At 44.4% G+C, this 16863-nt stretch overlaps 1 protein-coding gene across 5 annotated transcripts in view; it reads right to left on the bottom strand.

Annotated features, from left to right (window-relative positions):
- Positions 1-16863, bottom strand: part of LOC110504786 (slit homolog 3 protein) — a 445911-nt gene that overhangs the window by 89123 nt on the left and 339925 nt on the right. For all 5 annotated transcript variants that reach the window (XM_036969806.1, XM_036969807.1, XM_036969808.1 and 2 more), the window contains one exon: positions 8174-8317. In XM_036969806.1, coding sequence (XP_036825701.1) covers positions 8174-8317 — 144 coding nt within the window. The remainder of the gene's footprint in view (positions 1-8173; positions 8318-16863) is intronic.

Consider the following 16863-nt stretch of genomic DNA (forward strand, 5'->3'; position numbering starts at 1 on the left):
CAGTAAGCACCAGTAGACACCAGTAAGCAACAGTAGACACCAGTAAGCACCAGTAGACACTAGTAAGCAACAGTAGACACCAGTAAGCAGCAGTAGACACCAGTAAGCACCAGTAGACACCAGTAAGCAAAAGTAGACACCAGTAGACACCAGTAAGCACCAGTAGACACCAGTAAGCAACAGTAGACACCAGTAAGCACCAGTAGACACTAGTAAGTCACCAGTAGACAGCAATAAGCACCAGTAGACACCAGTAAGTCACCAGTAGACACCAGTAAGCAGCAGTATACACCAGTAAGTCACCTGTAGACACCAGTAGACACCAGCAAGCACCAGTAAGTCAGCAGTAGACACCAGTAAGTAATCAGTAGACACCAGTTAGCAGCAGCAGACACCAGTAAGCAGCAGTAGACACCAGTAAGTAATCAGTAGACACCAGTAAGTCACCAGTAGACAGCAGTAAGCAGCAGTAGACACCAGTAGACACCAGTAACCACCAGTAGACACCAGTAGACACCAGTAAGCAGCAGTATACACCAATAAGCACCAGTAGACACCAGTAAGTCACCAGTAGACACCAGTAAGCAGCAGTATACACCAGTAAGTCACCTGTAGACACCAGTAGACACCAGCAAGCACCAGTAAGTCAGCAGTAGACACCAGTAAGTAATCAGTAGACACCAGTTAGCAGCAGCAGACACCAGTAAGCAGCAGTAGACACCAGTAAGTAATCAGTAGACACCAGTAAGTCACCAGTAGACAGCAGTAAGCAGCAGTAGACACCAGTAGACACCAGTAACCACCAGTAGACACCAGTAGACACCAGTAAGCAGCAGTATACACCAGTAAGCACCAGTACACACCAGTAGACACCAGTAGAAACCAGTAAGCAGCAGTAGACAGCAGTAAGTCACCAGTAGACACCAGTAAGCACCAATGGACACCAGTTAGCACCAGTGGACAGCAGTAAGCACCAGTAGACACCAGTAAGCAGCAGTAGACACCAGTAAGTCACCAGTAGACACCAGCAGACACCAGCAAGCACCAGTAAGTCAGCAGTAGACACCAGTAAGCAGCAGTAGACACCAGTAAGTAACAGTAGACACCAGGAAAGGTGTCCGCATGCTTCCAGCCAAAACAGTTCGGAAGAGTTTGTACATATATTATGATGACATTTTGCGATGTTTTTATTGGTTTTGGTGTTCAGGCACACAACTTTCTTTCTTGAGGCAATCCGAAGTCTACGCCCCTTCTTTAGTGATTGGTCAACAGTAGGGATTCTTCAGTAAACGCTTTATTGTTATTCAACGAGATGACTCATTTTCATGCACATTTTTTCCATTGAGAAATACTGCACCAAACATCTTAATCCGGGTGTACACAACATGGTTTTGGCCCCGATTTAGCCTTCCAAGACATGTTTTTGAGATTGGAGACAAAATCCCCATGTCGTTGCGTACTCGGGATGTGCGGCCGTCACCGACAGTAGTTTAATGTGAACAGGTCAGAGACCCAATCTGAGGGCTACCAATCCCGTCTTTTAGCAGTCCCAGACGTCCCGATATTTTCAAACATGTTTGATTTTATCGGCACAAAATCTGCAATGCTCTTGTAGTGTGAGATGTGCAACAACAAGTTTTGAGAACGGTGATCAGCAGTAGCCAATGAGAGCTCGCCAGAGAAGAAGCCAGTGAGATGATGTCATTGTTTCACATCACCCAGAATGTGTAGACACACCAACAGAAGCCATGAATACTACTAGTATGCGTTTGTACTTTGTGCGTTTGCCTTTAACCAAAGTGTCAAATCATTATATTTCTGAAACTCACAAGCAGTGTTATTAAATTCTTAAATGTTGGCTAGTTATTTAAACTCTGTACGGCAAGCATGAATGTCTGACTGAACGTTTATGAGGCTGCTTTGAGCCACAGCTCATTCCAGTTATGTTAACATTCTAATCACATAATTGTTTTGGCGAGACAGCGTGGTAGTATGGAGAATCCTCACGACCAAGTGAAGAATCTTGTATTATGTGACCCCCAGTATGTGCAAGATCATTTAGTGTGCGCACCACTACGTTGGCAACACACAAAAAAACGACAGGAAAGACAGTCTTTTAATGTGAGAGGCTCAGTGATGTTAGGATTTTGAAAGTCGTGTAGAGTCCACCCGGCTTTAGTTGGATGTAAAATTGAGCGAATAAGATCTCCTTTGCAAAAATGTCAAAATGAATGACACATATCTTGAGTTAGGAAGTATATACTGTCTACGGTGTCTCAAAATGGATAGACACTACTATTGCCGCTTTTTTCAAATTTTTCAAATGAAGGTCTTTTAAGGGAGTATGCGAGCACACTCGTTCGGTTCGCCTAGCCGACTTCGGCTAGCAGCCAGCTGAACTGAAGCATGCTGACACCTTAAGCAGCAGTAGACACCAGTATGCACCAGTAAACACCAGTAGACACCTGTAGGCACCAGTAAGCACCAGTAGACACCAGTAATCAGCAGTTGACACCCTTAAACACCAGTAGACACCAGTAAGCAGCTGTAGACACCAGTAACCAGCTGTAGACACCAATAACCAGCCGTAGACACCAGTAACCAGATGTCGACACCAGTAACCATCCATAGACACCAGTAACCAGCTGTAGATACCAGTAACCAGCTGTAGACACCAGTAACCAGCCGAGGACACCAGTAACCAGCTGTTGACACCCGTAACCAGCTGTAGACACCAGTAACCAGCTGTAGACACCAGTAACCAGCTGTAGACACCAGTAATCAGCTGTAGACACCCGTAACCAGCTGTAGACACCAGTAACCAGCTGTAGACACCAGTAACCATCCGTAGACACCAGTAACCATCCGTAGACACCAGTAACCAGCTGTAGACACCAGTAACCAGCTGTAGACTTCAGTAACCAGCTGTAGACACCAGTAACCAGCCGCAGACACCAGTAATCAGCTGTAGACACCCGTAACCAGCTGTAGACAGCAGTAACCAGCCATAGACACCAGTAACCAGCTATAGACACCAGTAACCAGCTGTAGACACCAGTAACCAGCTGTAGACACCAGTAACCAGCCATAGACACCAGTAACCAGCTGTGGACACCAGTAACTAGCTGTAGACACCAGTAACTAGCTGTAGACACCAGTAATCAGCTGTAGACACCCGTAACCAGCTGTAGACACCAGTAACCAGCCAAAGTCAACACTAGTCATCCCCTCCACAGTACCTGGAGAATCACAGTGTTATAGTCAACACTAGCCATCCCCTCCACAGTACCTGGAGAATCACAGTGTTAAAGTCAACAATAGTCACCCCCTCCACAGTACCTGGAGAATCACAGTGTTAAAGTCAACGCTAGCCAACCCCTCCAGAGTACCTGGAGCATCACAGTGTTATAGTCAACACTAGTCACTCCCTCCACAGTACCTGGAGCATCACAGTGTTAAAGTTAACACTAGGCACCCCCTCCACAGTACCTGGATCATCACAGTGTTATAGTCAACACTAGCAGATTTATTTCACCCAGGTCCCTTTTTACCATCTGCTATGAGGCTATGATGCTACGAGGCTATGATGACATGAGAATAAGAAGCTATGAGGCTATGAAAATATGAGGCTATGGTGCTGTGATGCTATGAGGCATTCTCTCAACCAACTTCATGATGTAGTCACCTGGAATTAATTTCAATTAACAGGTGTGCCTTGTTAAAAGTTCATTTGTGGAATTTCTTTCCTTCTTAATGCGTTTTGAGACAATCAGTTTTGTTGTGACAAGGTAGAGGTGGTTTACTGTTGTCGTGTCTTTGGCTATGCCGGATTAAGTGATATGACATGCTATTCTATAAAATAATTTCTTCGTAATTAATATTACCTGATTGAGCTAATCATGTAAATGTAATTAACTAGAGAGTCGGGGCACCACGAAATAATATTTATTGAGATGTTATCTTCCGAATAAATTCTTAAAGACCTAGTAATATTTTACATAAATAGCAGTCAATATTAATCGTCATCTTAATTCAGTCTCATCTGAAAGTTGTAAATTCTTGGTTATCTGCACAAACCTGGCTAATAAGTTGAATCAGCAATACAAAATTGGGTTTAATTATTTATTTACTAAATACCTAACTAATCACACAGAATTACACATACACATAATTAAATCATAACTTGATTACAAATTACGTCATAAAGGAAAATGTCCCTAGAAGGCGGAACAGGTATGACAGCTTGTTACACAAAAGAAAAGGGCTGGTTTTGAGTGAAAGAGCGGGAAGACTGAGGAACAAAGGGTGAAGCTGTGATATCGTAAATACAATATCTTCTGCATTCTAAATTACCACACATTTGGAAAAGGAAAATGCAATAAATATTTACTCTGAGCTGCGCTTCGGTAGGTTGGTGGTAGATGGAAGGCCGTGTTGCCCAACCGAGTCCTTTGAAGAATGTCTCAGGTTGTCAATTGAAAACGTTGTAGTAACGTCGTTGTGTGGTAGACGGGATACTCTGTCTGTTCCTTCCTAACCTGCATTTGCAGCTGCTGTTGCTAACTCAACAGCTAGAAGGTATCACTTCTTCTGTAGTGAATAAGAGTTCAAAGTTCATACCATTCGCAACCAAAGCTCACACTGATGTTCGCTTCATTCTGTAGTTATTATCTGAACCATTCTGACATCGGACCATCGTTCTCACATCCTCAGAACAGGAGGTTATATTGTCATCAAGGCTTTATATAGGAAGGGAGAGGAGGGCGTGTTTGAAAAGTTTTATAGCCCATGTCCCTTCACAGGGGTGGGCCACTGATTGAGCAGAGCCCTAACCTTATTAAAACCCAACTTCTCACATTTTAGAAGCTAAAATCATATTTCATCCCATCACGAATAATTTCATATTCAAACATTTAAATTGAACAACAATTCCATGTGAATCCGATAACTCTGATGTGTAGACTTTCCACTATAGAGCTTATGTCATCTTATCATTGATGAGAATGTCTCAGATGATAACCGAACTGACATCATATTCATTAAGTACCACCGCATATGTTCAATTGGTCGGATTACCAGAATATAGTTAATTTCCCCCCACCTTCTGATGTTCCCAGAATCTCTATGTTAACCAAGGGTTTTGCAAATGTAACATCAGTAGGGTAGAGAGAGGAAAAAGGGGGGAAGAGGTATTTATGACTGTCATAAACCAAACCCCAGGCCAATGTCATGACACTGCAAATTTGTTTATTTCACTTCTGTTTATTATCCATTTCACTTGCTTTGGCAATGTAAACATATGTTTCCCCATGCCAATAAAGCCCATAAAATGGAATTGAAATTTAAACTGAATTGAGAGAGCGGGAGAGAGAGAGAAAGAGCAAGAAGTTGCTCTGGCCCATCATGACTGACTGTTTCTCTGATACACTTGTACACTGGGATCACAGCTGGGCCCAGTGCTGTGCTGCCTGGCCAGGTCTGCTCTACGCGGTGCAGGTTCACAAACCAGACGGTATTTTTAGTCAGGCCGCGCTGGAGCGGATCCGTCAGTGTCAGCCGCAGGGTAATTAGGAAGCTGGCAGACCACAGCACTACTTTTACTCTCCTAGAGAGAAGAGAGAGTCAGGGAGGGAGGGAAAGAGAGCTGATAGACATAGAGCATAAGGCAGTAGAAGTGGAAGGAGATGGGAGGAGACTAGTGCCCCAAGATAAACATGATTCCATGTACAGGTTACATATGAGGGGATAGTTAGATAAACATGATTCCATGTTATATCTGAGGGGATAGTTAGATAAATATGATTCCATGTTATATATGAGGGGATAGTTAGATAAACATGATTCCATGTTATACAGTGCCTTGCGAAAGTATTCGGCCCCCTTGAACTTTGCGACCTTTTGCCACATTTCAGGCTTCAAACATAAAGATATAAAACTGTATTTTTTTGTGAAGAATCAACAACAAGTGGGACACAATCATGAAGTGGAACGACATTTATTGGATATTTCAAACTTTTTTAACAAATCAAAAACTGAAAAATTGGGCGTGCAAAATTATTCAGCCCCTTTACTTTCAGTGCAGCAAACTCTCTCCAGAAGTTCAGTGAGGATCTCTGAATGATCCAATGTTGACCTAAATGACTAATGATGATAAATAGAATCCACCTGTGTGTAATCAAGTCTCCGTATAAATGCACCTGCACTGTGATAGTCTCAGAGGTCCGTTAAAAGCGCAGAGAGCATCATGAAGAACAAGGAACACACCAGGCAGGTTCGAGATACTGTTGTGAAGAAGTTTAAAGCCGGATTTGGATACAAAAAGATTTCCCAAGCTTTAAACATCCCAAGGAGCACTGTGCAAGCGATAATATTGAAATGGAAGAAGTATCAGACCACTGCAAATCTACCAAGACCTGGCCGTCCCTCTAAACTTTCAGCTCATACAAGGAGAAGACTGATCAGAGATGCAGCCAAGAGGCCCATGATCACTCTGGATGAACTGCAGAGATCTACAGCTGAGGTGGGAGACTCTGTCCATAGGACAACAATCAGTCGTATATTGCACAAATCTGACCTTTATGGAAGAGTGGCAAGAAGAAAGCCATTTCTTAAAGATATCCATAAAAAGTGTTGTTTAAAGTTTGTCACAAGCCACCTGGGAGACACACCAAACATGTGGAAGAAGGTGCTCTGGTCAGATGAAACCAAAATTGAACGTTATGTTTGGCGTAAAAGCAACACAGCTCATCACCCTGAACACACCATCCCCACTGTCAAACATGGTGGTGGCAGCATCATGGTTTGGGCCTGCTTTTCTTCAGCAGTGACAGGGAAGATGGTTAAAATTGATGGGAAGATGGATGGAGCCAAATACAGGACCATTCTGGAAGAAAACCTGATGGAGTCTGCAAAAGACCTGAGACTGGGACGGAGATTTGTCTTTCAACAAGACAATGATCCAAAACATAAAGCAAAATCTACAATGGAATGGTTCAAAACTAAACATATCCAGGTGTTAGAATGGCCAAGTCAAAGTCCAGACCTGAATCCAATCGAGAATCTGTGGAAAGAACTGAAAACTGCTGTTCACAAATGCTCTCCATCCAACCTCACTGAGCTCAAGCTGTTTTGCAAGGAGGAATGGGAAAAAACGTCAGTCTCTCGATGTGCAAAACTGATAGAGACATACCCCAAGTGACTTACAGCTGTAATCGCAGCAAAAGGTGGTGCTACAAAGTATTAACTTAAGGGGGCTGAATAATTTTGCATGCCCAATTTTTCAGTTTTTGATTTGTTAAAAAAGTTTGAAATATCCAATAAATGTCGTTCCACTTCATGATTGTGTCCCACTTGTTGTTGATTCTTCACAAAACAATACAGTTTTATATCTTTATGTTTGAAGCCTGAAATGTGGCAAAAGGTCGCAAAGTTCAAGGGGGCCGAATACTTTCGCAAGGCACTGTATATGAGGGGATAGTGGTGCACTTCCAGGAATGTCAGCCGTTAATGTTTTATTCATCAGATAAATGTTCATATATTTATACGTTGTCTTCTGGGTGGTCATGGGTAAGAGGCATAACATCTGAATAGTTTTCTCATTTTAATACTGATCATGTCTGACAAGTTAATCTCAGACATAACATTGCTTCATCGCCATCAACTAAAATGTTGCTTCATTTCAAATCATGTTCCATTGGACCGCGAGACAATATTTAGAAAGCAGCAATTTTCATAAGGACATTTGTCATGATGTTGCTAGCTTTGGAAAGATAAAACTGTATTTTGTCGATGCTACAGGGGCGGTCGTAAATAGAAACTATTAGTGTCTTGATAACGAGCGAAGAGAGACTCCAACAATACAAGTTTGTAATTACCAAGACCATCTGCAGCAGTATTCTGTAGCCATGGAGAGCTGTGATAACACACTGTAGGTTGTCTGTCTTTCCAGAACCAGGGCTGGGTTAGGAGACATCTCTCAAACAGTCAGGTGGTGGGGGGAAGAGGGGATGAGGAGGAGAGGTGGGTAGAGGACGATGGGAGGGAGGGAGATGAGACTTCCGTGGAGAGGGAGTGATCTCACAGACAATCAGGTGGTGTGTGGGGAGGAGAAGAGGAGGGAGAGGGAGAAAGAGAGTGTGTAAGGGAGAAGAAGCGAGGGAGTGGGGAGACTTACATGGTGGAGAGGGAGTGCAGTGTGGTGAAGGCTCCCGGGGTGATGGTAGAGATTCGGTTGTCATAGAGAGACAGCAGGCGTACGGAGCTCAGGCCTGTGAAGGTGGTGTTGTCCACACAGCCTAGCTGGTTACTCCTCAGCATCCTGTCGTGGAGACACGCATGCACAGACACACACACACACACACACACACACACACATCATGGTGAGATGGGAAACCAATAGGAACACTGTGGTACTGACCAGATGACCAGGAAAAACTCCAGGTCCTAGTTGTACTGTTTCTCTGTTATGTGATGGTAGGCTGTGAGACTGTTAGACTGCAGTGCAGACATGTGTTGAACATGTCCCCTGCTCTAGGGCTGTGTGGTTGGGGCCTTGTATAATCCAATGTTATTGTGCCTAGAAGTGTTCTGGCCCAAAAGGGGAGTTTGTTTTGGAGCGGGCCAGAAGGGGGGGGGGCTCCTAAACTAAATGGTTAGGTTAACGGAGAGAGGGGGGGGGGGGGGGGGGGGTCTAAACTAAATGGTTAGGGTTAGTTTAATGAAGAGAGGGGGGGGGGGGGGTCTAAACTAAATGGTTAGGGTTAGTTTAATGGAGAGGGGTGGGGGGGGTCTAAACTAAATGGTTAGGTTAACGGAGAGAGTGGGGGGGGGGGGTCTAAACTAAATGGTTAGGGTTAGGTTAACGGAGAGAGAGGGGGGGGTCTAAACTAAATGGGTAGGGTTAGTTTATGGGAGAGGGGGGGGGGGTCTAAACTAAATGGTTAGGGATAGGTTAACGGAGAGAGGGGGGGGTCTAAACTAAATGGTTAGGGTTAGGTTAACGGAGAGAGGGGGGAGGTCTAAACTAAAGGGTTAGGTTAACGGAGAGAGGGGGGGTCTAAACTAAATGGTTAGGGTTAGGTTAACTGAGAGAGGGGGGGTCTAAAGTAAATGGTTAGGGTTAGGTTAACGGAGAGAGGGGGGGGTCTAAACTAAATGGTTAGGGTTAGGTTAACGGAGAGAGAGAGAGGGGGGTCTACACTAAATGGTTAGGGTTAGGTTAACGGAGAGAGAGGGGGGTCTAAACTAAATGGTTAGGGTTAGGTTAACGGAGAGAGAGAGAGGGGGGGGTCTACACTAAATGGTTAGGGTTAGGTTAACGGAGAGAGGGGGGAGGTCTAAACTAAAGGGTTAGGTTCACGGAGAGAGGGGGGGTCTAAACTAAATGGTTAGGGTTAGGTTAACGGAGAGAGAGAGAGGGGGGGGTCTACACTAAATGGTTAGGGTTAGGTTAACGGAGAGAGAGGGGGGTCTAAACTAAATGGTTAGGGTTAGGTTAACGGAGAGAGGGGGGAGGTCTAAACTAAAGGGTTAGGGTTAGGTTAACGGAGAGGGGGGTCTAAACTAAATGGTTAGGGTTAGGTTAACGGAGAGAGGGGGGAGGTCTAAACTAAATGGATAGGGTTAGGTTAACGGAGAGAGAGAGAGGGGGGGTCTAAACTAAATGGTTAGGGTTAGGTTAACGGAGAGGGGGGGGGTCTAAACTAAATGGTTAGGGTTAGGTTAACAGAGAGAGAGAGGGGGGGGGGTCTACACTAAATGGTTAGGGTTAGGCTAACGGAGAGAGAGGGGGGTCTAAACTAAATGGTTAGGGTTAGGTTAACGGAGAGAGGGGGAGGTCTAAACTAAAGGGTTAGGTTAACGGAGAGAGGCGGGGGGTCTAAACTAAATGGTTAGGGTTAGGTTAACGGAGAGAGAGAGAGGGGGGGGTCTACACTAAATGGTTAGGGTTAGGTTAACGGAGAGAGGGGGGAGGTCTAAACTAAAGGGTTAGGTTCACGGAGAGAGGGGGGGTCTAAACTAAATGGTTAGGGTTAGGTTAACGGAGAGAGAGAGAGGGGGGGGTCTACACTAAATGGTTAGGGTTAGGTTAACGGAGAGAGAGGGGGGTCTAAACTAAATGGTTAGGGTTAGGTTAACGGAGAGAGGGGGGAGGTCTAAACTAAAGGGTTAGGGTTAGGTTAACGGAGAGGGGGGTCTAAACTAAATGGTTAGGGTTAGGTTAACGGAGAGAGGGGGGAGGTCTAAACTAAATGGATAGGGTTAGGTTAACGGAGAGAGAGAGAGGGGGGGGGGTCTAAACTAAATGGTTAGGGTTAGGTTAACGGAGAGAGGGGGGGGTCTAAACTAAATGGTTAGGGTTAGGTTAACGGAGAGAGAGAGAGGGGGGGGGTCTACACTAAATGGTTAGGGTTAGGCTAACAGAGAGAGAGGGGGGTCTAAACTAAATGGTTAGGGTTAGGTTAACGGAGAGAGGGGGGAGGTCTAAACTAAAGGGTTAGGTTAACGGAGAGAGGGGGGGTCTAAACTAAATGGTTAGGGTTAGGTTAACAGAGAGGGGGGGTCTAAAGTAAATGATTAGGGTTAGGTTAACGGAGAGAGGGGGGGTCTAAACTAAATGGTTAGGGTTAGGTTAACGGAGAGATGAGGGCGGGGTCTTAAGTAAATGGTTAGGATTAGGTTAACGGAGAGAGAGAGGGGGGGTCTAAACTAAATGGTTAGGGTTAGGTTAACGGAGAGAAAGAGGTGGGGTCTAAACTAAATGGTTAGGGTTAGGTTAACGGAGAGAGAGAGAGCGAGGGGGGGGTCTAAACTAAATGGTTAGGTTTAGGTTAACGGAGAGAGGCGGGGGGTCTAAACTAAATGGTTAGGGTTAGGTTAACGGAGAGAGGGGGGGGGTCTAAACTAAATGGTTAGGGTTAGGTTAACAGAGAGAGAGGGGGGTCTAAACAAAATGGTTAGGGTTAGGTTAACGGAGAGAAGGGGGGGTCTAAACTAAATGGTCAGGGTTAGGTTAACGGAGAGAGAGAGAGCGAGGGGGGGTCTAAACTAAATGGTTAGGGTTAGGTTAACGGAGAAAGTTGGGGGGGGGGGGGATCTAAACTAAATGGTTAGGGTTAGGTTAACGGAGAGAGAGGGGGGGGTCTAAACTAAATGGATAGGGTTAGGTTAACGGAGAGAGGGGGGGTCTAAACTAAATGGTTAGGGTTAGGTTAACGGAGAGGGGGGGGGGGGGTCTAAACTAAATGGTTAGGGTTAGGTTAACTGAGAGAGGGGGGGTCTAAAGTAAATGGTTAGGGTTAGGTTAACGGAGAGAGCTGGGGGTCTAAACGAAATGGTTAGGGTTAGGTTAACTGAGAGAGCTGGGGGTCTAAACGAAATGGATAGGGTTAGGTTAAAGGAGAGAGAGGGGGGGGTCTAAAGTAAATGGTTAGGGTTAGGTTAACGGAGAGAGGGGGGGGGTCTAAAGTAAATGGTTAGGATTAGGTTAACGGAGAGAGAGAGGGGGAGGTCTAAACTAAATGGTTAGGGTTAGGTTAACGGAGAGAGAGAGGGGGGGTCTAAACTAAATGGTTAGGGTTAGGTTAACGGCGAGAGAGAGAGCGAGGGGGGGGTCTAAACTAAATGTTTAGGGTTAGATTAACGGAGAGAGGCGGGGGGTCTAAACTAATGGTTAGGGTTAGGTTAACGGAGAGAGAGGGGGGGTCTAAACTAAATGGTTAGGGTTAGGTTAACGGAGAGAAGGGGGGGTTCTAAACTAAATGGTCAGGGTTAGGTTAACGGAGAGAGAGAGGGGGGGTCTAAACTAAATGGTTAGGGTTAGGTTAACGGAGAGAGAGAGAGCGAGGGGGGGGGTCTAAACTAAATGGTTAGGGTTAGGTTAACGGAGAGAGGGGGGGGTCTAAACTAAATGGTTAGGGTTAGTTTAATGGAGAGAGAGAGAGGGGGGTCTAAACTAAATGGTTAGGGTTAGTTTAATGGAGAGAGAGAGGGGGGGTCTAAACTAAATAGATAGGGTTAGGTTAACGGAGAGGGGGGGGGTCTAAACTAAATGGTTAGGGTTAGGTTAACGGAGAGAGGGGGGGTGGGTCTAAACTAAATGGTTAGGGTTAGGTTAACGGAGAGAGAGGGGGGGGTCTAAACTAAAGGGTTAGGTTAACGGAGAGAGAGGTGGGGGTCTAAACTAAATGGTTAGGGTTAGGTTAACGGAGAGAGGGGGGGGGGTCTAAACTAAAGGGTTAGGTTAAAGGAGGGGGGAGGGGTGATTCCAAACTTAAGCACAGAGGAAGAAGGAAAAGTGGGAACATCCAACCAGAGCCCCTCTGTGATGAACATCCAACCAGAGCCCCTCTGTGATGAACATCCAACCAGAGCCCCTCTGTGATGAACATCCAACCAGAGCCCCTCTGTGATGAACATGTGAAAGCAGGAAATACTGCATTAGCCTCTAATAGGCAGGGATCAGAGACAGGCAAACTCAATTTAGATCATGCTCCTTGTATTTAAAAGCCTGTAAATTCAATACTGCAGGACAATGACTCCATTCATGTTCCCCTATGCACACCCCCCTCCCAGGACCAAAGCAGCCCCATCAGAAAGCCTTTCTGGACATCAGTTAGGCTACAGAATATGAATTATCTGCTCTCAATTTTGTGTCAAAATAAGGTGGCTATGAGCTGTGACTGCATTTAATCGAGAGAGAGAGAGAGAGAGAGAGAGAGAGAGAGAGAGAGAGAGATGATCGTGGACTATAGGAAAAGGCGGGCCGAACAGGCCCCCATTAACATTGACAGGGCTGTAGTAGAGGAGCAGGTTGAGAGTCTCAAGTGCCTTGGTGTCCACATGTTTATTGTCAATGCATAGTCAATCAATTGTATTTATAAAGCCCTTTTTACATCAGCCAAAGTCACAAAGTGCTGTACAGAAACCCAGCCTAAACCCCCAAACAGCAAGCAATGCAGATGAAGAAGCACGGTGGCTAGGAAAAACTCCTTAGAAAGGCCAGAACCTGGGAAGAAACCTAGAGAGGAACCAGGCTACGAGGGGTGGCCAGTCCTCTTCTGGCTGTGCCGGGTGGAGATTATAACAGAACATGGCCAAGATGTTAGTATTTTTATTAGCAAAGTCACTTTACCCCTACCTACCTGTAAAAATTACCTTGACTAACCTGTACCCCCGCATATTGATTCGGTATTGTTATTTTAGTGTCTTACATTTTATTTTATTTTTTAGTTTATTGAGTAAATATTTAAGTAAGTCTATTTATTGAACTGCATTGTTGGTTATGAGCTTGTAAGTTAAGTATTTCATAGTTCGGTGCATGTGACAAATACAATTTGATTTGATTTGAGATATAGAGAGGGGGGGCTGTCACTGGGGCTGTTGTTTTACCTTTTAAATATTATTTCCCAGAATGCACTCAGTCATTAGTCTCTAGGCATCTGTTTAGAGAACGGGTCTGTTAGGGAGTGTGTATGTCTGTGAATGTTGTTGATGTATTGTCTGTTTGGGAGTGTGTATGTCTGTGAATGTTGTTGATGTATTGTCTGTTTGGGAGTGTGTATGTCTGTGAATGTCTGAATGTTGTTGAGTATACAGTGGTTAGATGTATTGTCTGTTAGGGAGTGTGTATGTCTGTGAATGTTGTTGATGTATTGTCTGTTTGGGAGTGTGTATGTCTGTGAATGTCTGAATGTTGTTGAGTATACAGTGGTTAGATGTATTGTCTGTTAGGGAGTGTGTATGTCTGTGAATGTTGTTGATGTATTATCTGTTTGGGAGTGTGTATGTCTGTGAATGTCTGAATGTTGTTGAGTATACAGTGGTTAGATGTATTGTCTGTTAGGGAGTGTGTATGTCTGTGAATGTTGTTGATGTATTGTCTGTTTGGGAGTGTGTATGTCTGTGAATGTCTGAATGTTGTTGAGTATACAGTGGTTAGATGTATTGTCTGTTAGGGAGTGTGTATGTCTGTGAATGTTGTTGATGTATGGTCTGTTAGGGAGTGTGTATGTCTGTGAATGTCTGAATGTTGTTGAGTATACAGTGGTTAGATGTATTGTCTGTTAGGGAGTATGTATGTCTGTGAATGTTGTTGAGTATACAGTGGTTAGATGTATTGTCTGTTAGGGAGTGTGTATGTCTGTGAATGTTGTTGAGTATACAGTGGTTAGATGTATTGTCTGTTAGGGAGTGTGTATGTCTGTGAATGTTGTTGAGTATACAGTGGTTAGATGTATTGTCTGTATTGTCTGTTAGATCCTCTCAAGCTCTGTCAGGTTGGACGGGGAGTGTCGCTGCAAGGCTATTTTCAGGTCTCTTCAGAGATGCTAGGCTGGGCCACTCAAGGACATTCAGAGAATTGTCCCAAATCACTACTGCGATTTCTTGGCGGTGTGCTTAGGGTCATTGTCCTGTTGGAAAGCGACCCTTTACCCCCAGTCTGAGGTCTTGAGCACTCTGGAGCAGGTTTTCATCAAGGATCTGTGTGCTCCATTCAACTTTCCCTCGATCCTGACTAGTCTCCCAGTCCCTGCCACTGAAAAACATCTCCACAGCATGATGCTGCCACCACCATGCTTCACCGTAGGGATAGTGTCATGTTTCTTCCAGGCGTGAAACTTGGCATTCAGGCCAAAGAGTTCAATCTTGGTTTGATCGACTCCAGGCGGTCATGTGCCTTTTACTGAGGAGTGGCTTCTGTCTGGCCTCTCTACCATAAAGGCCTGATTGGTGGAGTGCTGCAGCGATGGTTATCCTTCTGGAAGGTTCTCCCATCTCCACAGAGGAACTCTAGAGCTCTGTCAGAGTGACCATCAGGTTCTTGATCACCTCCCTGACCAACGCCCTTCTCCCCTGATTGCTCAGTTTGGCCGGGCGGCCAACTACTGGAAGAGTCTTGGTGGTTCCAAACTTCTTCCATTTAAGAATTATGGAGGCCACTGTGTTCTTGGGGACCTTCAATGCTGCAGACATGTTTTTGGTACCCTTCCCCAGATGTGCTTCGTCATAATCCTGTCTCGGAGCTCTACAGACAATTCCTTCGACCTCATGGCTTGGTTTTTGCTCTGACATGCACTGTCAACTGTGGGAGCTTATATAGACAGGTATGTGTCTTTCCAAATCATGTCCAATCAATTGAATTTACCACAAGTGGACTCCAAACAAGTTGTAGAAACATCTCAAGGATGATCAATGGGAACAGGATGCACCTGAGCTCATAGAAAAGGGTCTGAATACTTATATAAATAAGTTATTTCTGTTTTTTATTTTCAATACATTTCCTAAAAAATCCCAAAACCTGTTTTCGCTTTGTCATTATGGGGTATTGTGTGTAGATTGACAAGGACATGTTTTTCTCCTTTACAATAAATATTGATGGACTTATTCTGATGACATGATGATCGATAAACATACAGTGCCTTGCGAAAGTATTCGGCCCCCTTGAACTTTGCGACCTTTTGCCACATTTCAGGCTTCAAACATAAAGATATAAAACTGTATTTTTTTGTGAAGAATCAACAACAAGTGGGACACAATCATGAAGTGGAACGACATTTATTGGATATTTCAAACTTTTTTAACAAATCAAAAACTGAAAAATTGGGCGTGCAAAATTATTCAGCCCCTTTACTTTCAGTGCAGCAAACTCTCTCCAGAAGTTCAGTGAGGATCTCTGAATGATCCAATGTTGACCTAAATGACTAATGATGATAAATACAATCCACTTGTGTGTAATCAAGTCTCCGTATAAATGCACCTGCACTGTGATAGTCTCAGAGGTCCGTTAAAAGCGCAGAGAGCATCATGAAGAACAAGGAACACACCAGGCAGGTCCGAGATAATGTTGTGAAGAAGTTTAAAGCCGGATTTGGATACAAAAAGATTTCCCAAGCTTTAAACTTCCCAAGGAGCACTGTGCAAGCGATAATATTGAAATGGAAGGAGTATCAGACCACTGCAAATCTAAGAGGCCCATGATCACTCTGGATGAACTGCAGAGATCTACAGCTGAGGTGGGAGACTCTGTCCATAGGACAACAATCGTATATTGCACAAATCTGGCCTTTATGGAAGAGTGGCAAGAAGAAAGGCATTTCTTAAAGATATCCATAAAAAGTGTCGTTTAAAGTTTGCCACAAGCCACCTGGGAGACACACCAAACATGTGGAAGAAGGTGCTCTGGTCAGATGAAACCAAAATTGAACTTTTTGGCAACAATGCAAAACGTTATGTTTGGCGTAAAAGCAACACAGCTGAACACACCATGCCCACTGTCAAACATGGTGGTGGCAGCATCATGGTTTGGGCCTGCTTTTCTTCAGCAGGGACAGGGAAGATGGTTAAAATTGATGGGAAGATGGATGGAGCCAAATACAGGACCATTCTGGAAGAAAACCTGATGGAGTCTGCAAAAGACCTGAGACTGGGACGGAGATTTGTCTTCCAACAAGACAATGATCCAAAACATAAAGCAAAATCTACAATGGAATGGTTTAAAAATGAACATATCCAGGTGTTAGAATGGCCAAGTCAAAGTCCAGACCTGAGTCCAATCGAGAATCTGTGGAAAGAACTGAAAACTGCTGTTCACAAATGCTCTCCATCCAACCTCACTGAGCTCGAGCTGTTTTGCAAGGAGGAATGGGAAAAAATGTCAGTCTCTCGATGTGCAAAACTGATAGAGACACACCCCAAGCGACTTACAGCTGTAATCGCAGCAAAAGGTGGCGCTACAAAGTATTAACTTAAGGGGGCTGAATAATTTTGCACGCCCAATTTTTCAGTTTTTGATTTGTTAAAAAGTTTGAAATATCCAATAAATGTTGTTCCACTTCATGATTGTGTCCCACTTGTTGTTGATTC

Source organism: Oncorhynchus mykiss, chromosome 31 (genome assembly GCF_013265735.2).
Source record: "Oncorhynchus mykiss isolate Arlee chromosome 31, USDA_OmykA_1.1, whole genome shotgun sequence".
Taxonomy (NCBI): domain Eukaryota; kingdom Metazoa; phylum Chordata; class Actinopteri; order Salmoniformes; family Salmonidae; genus Oncorhynchus; species Oncorhynchus mykiss.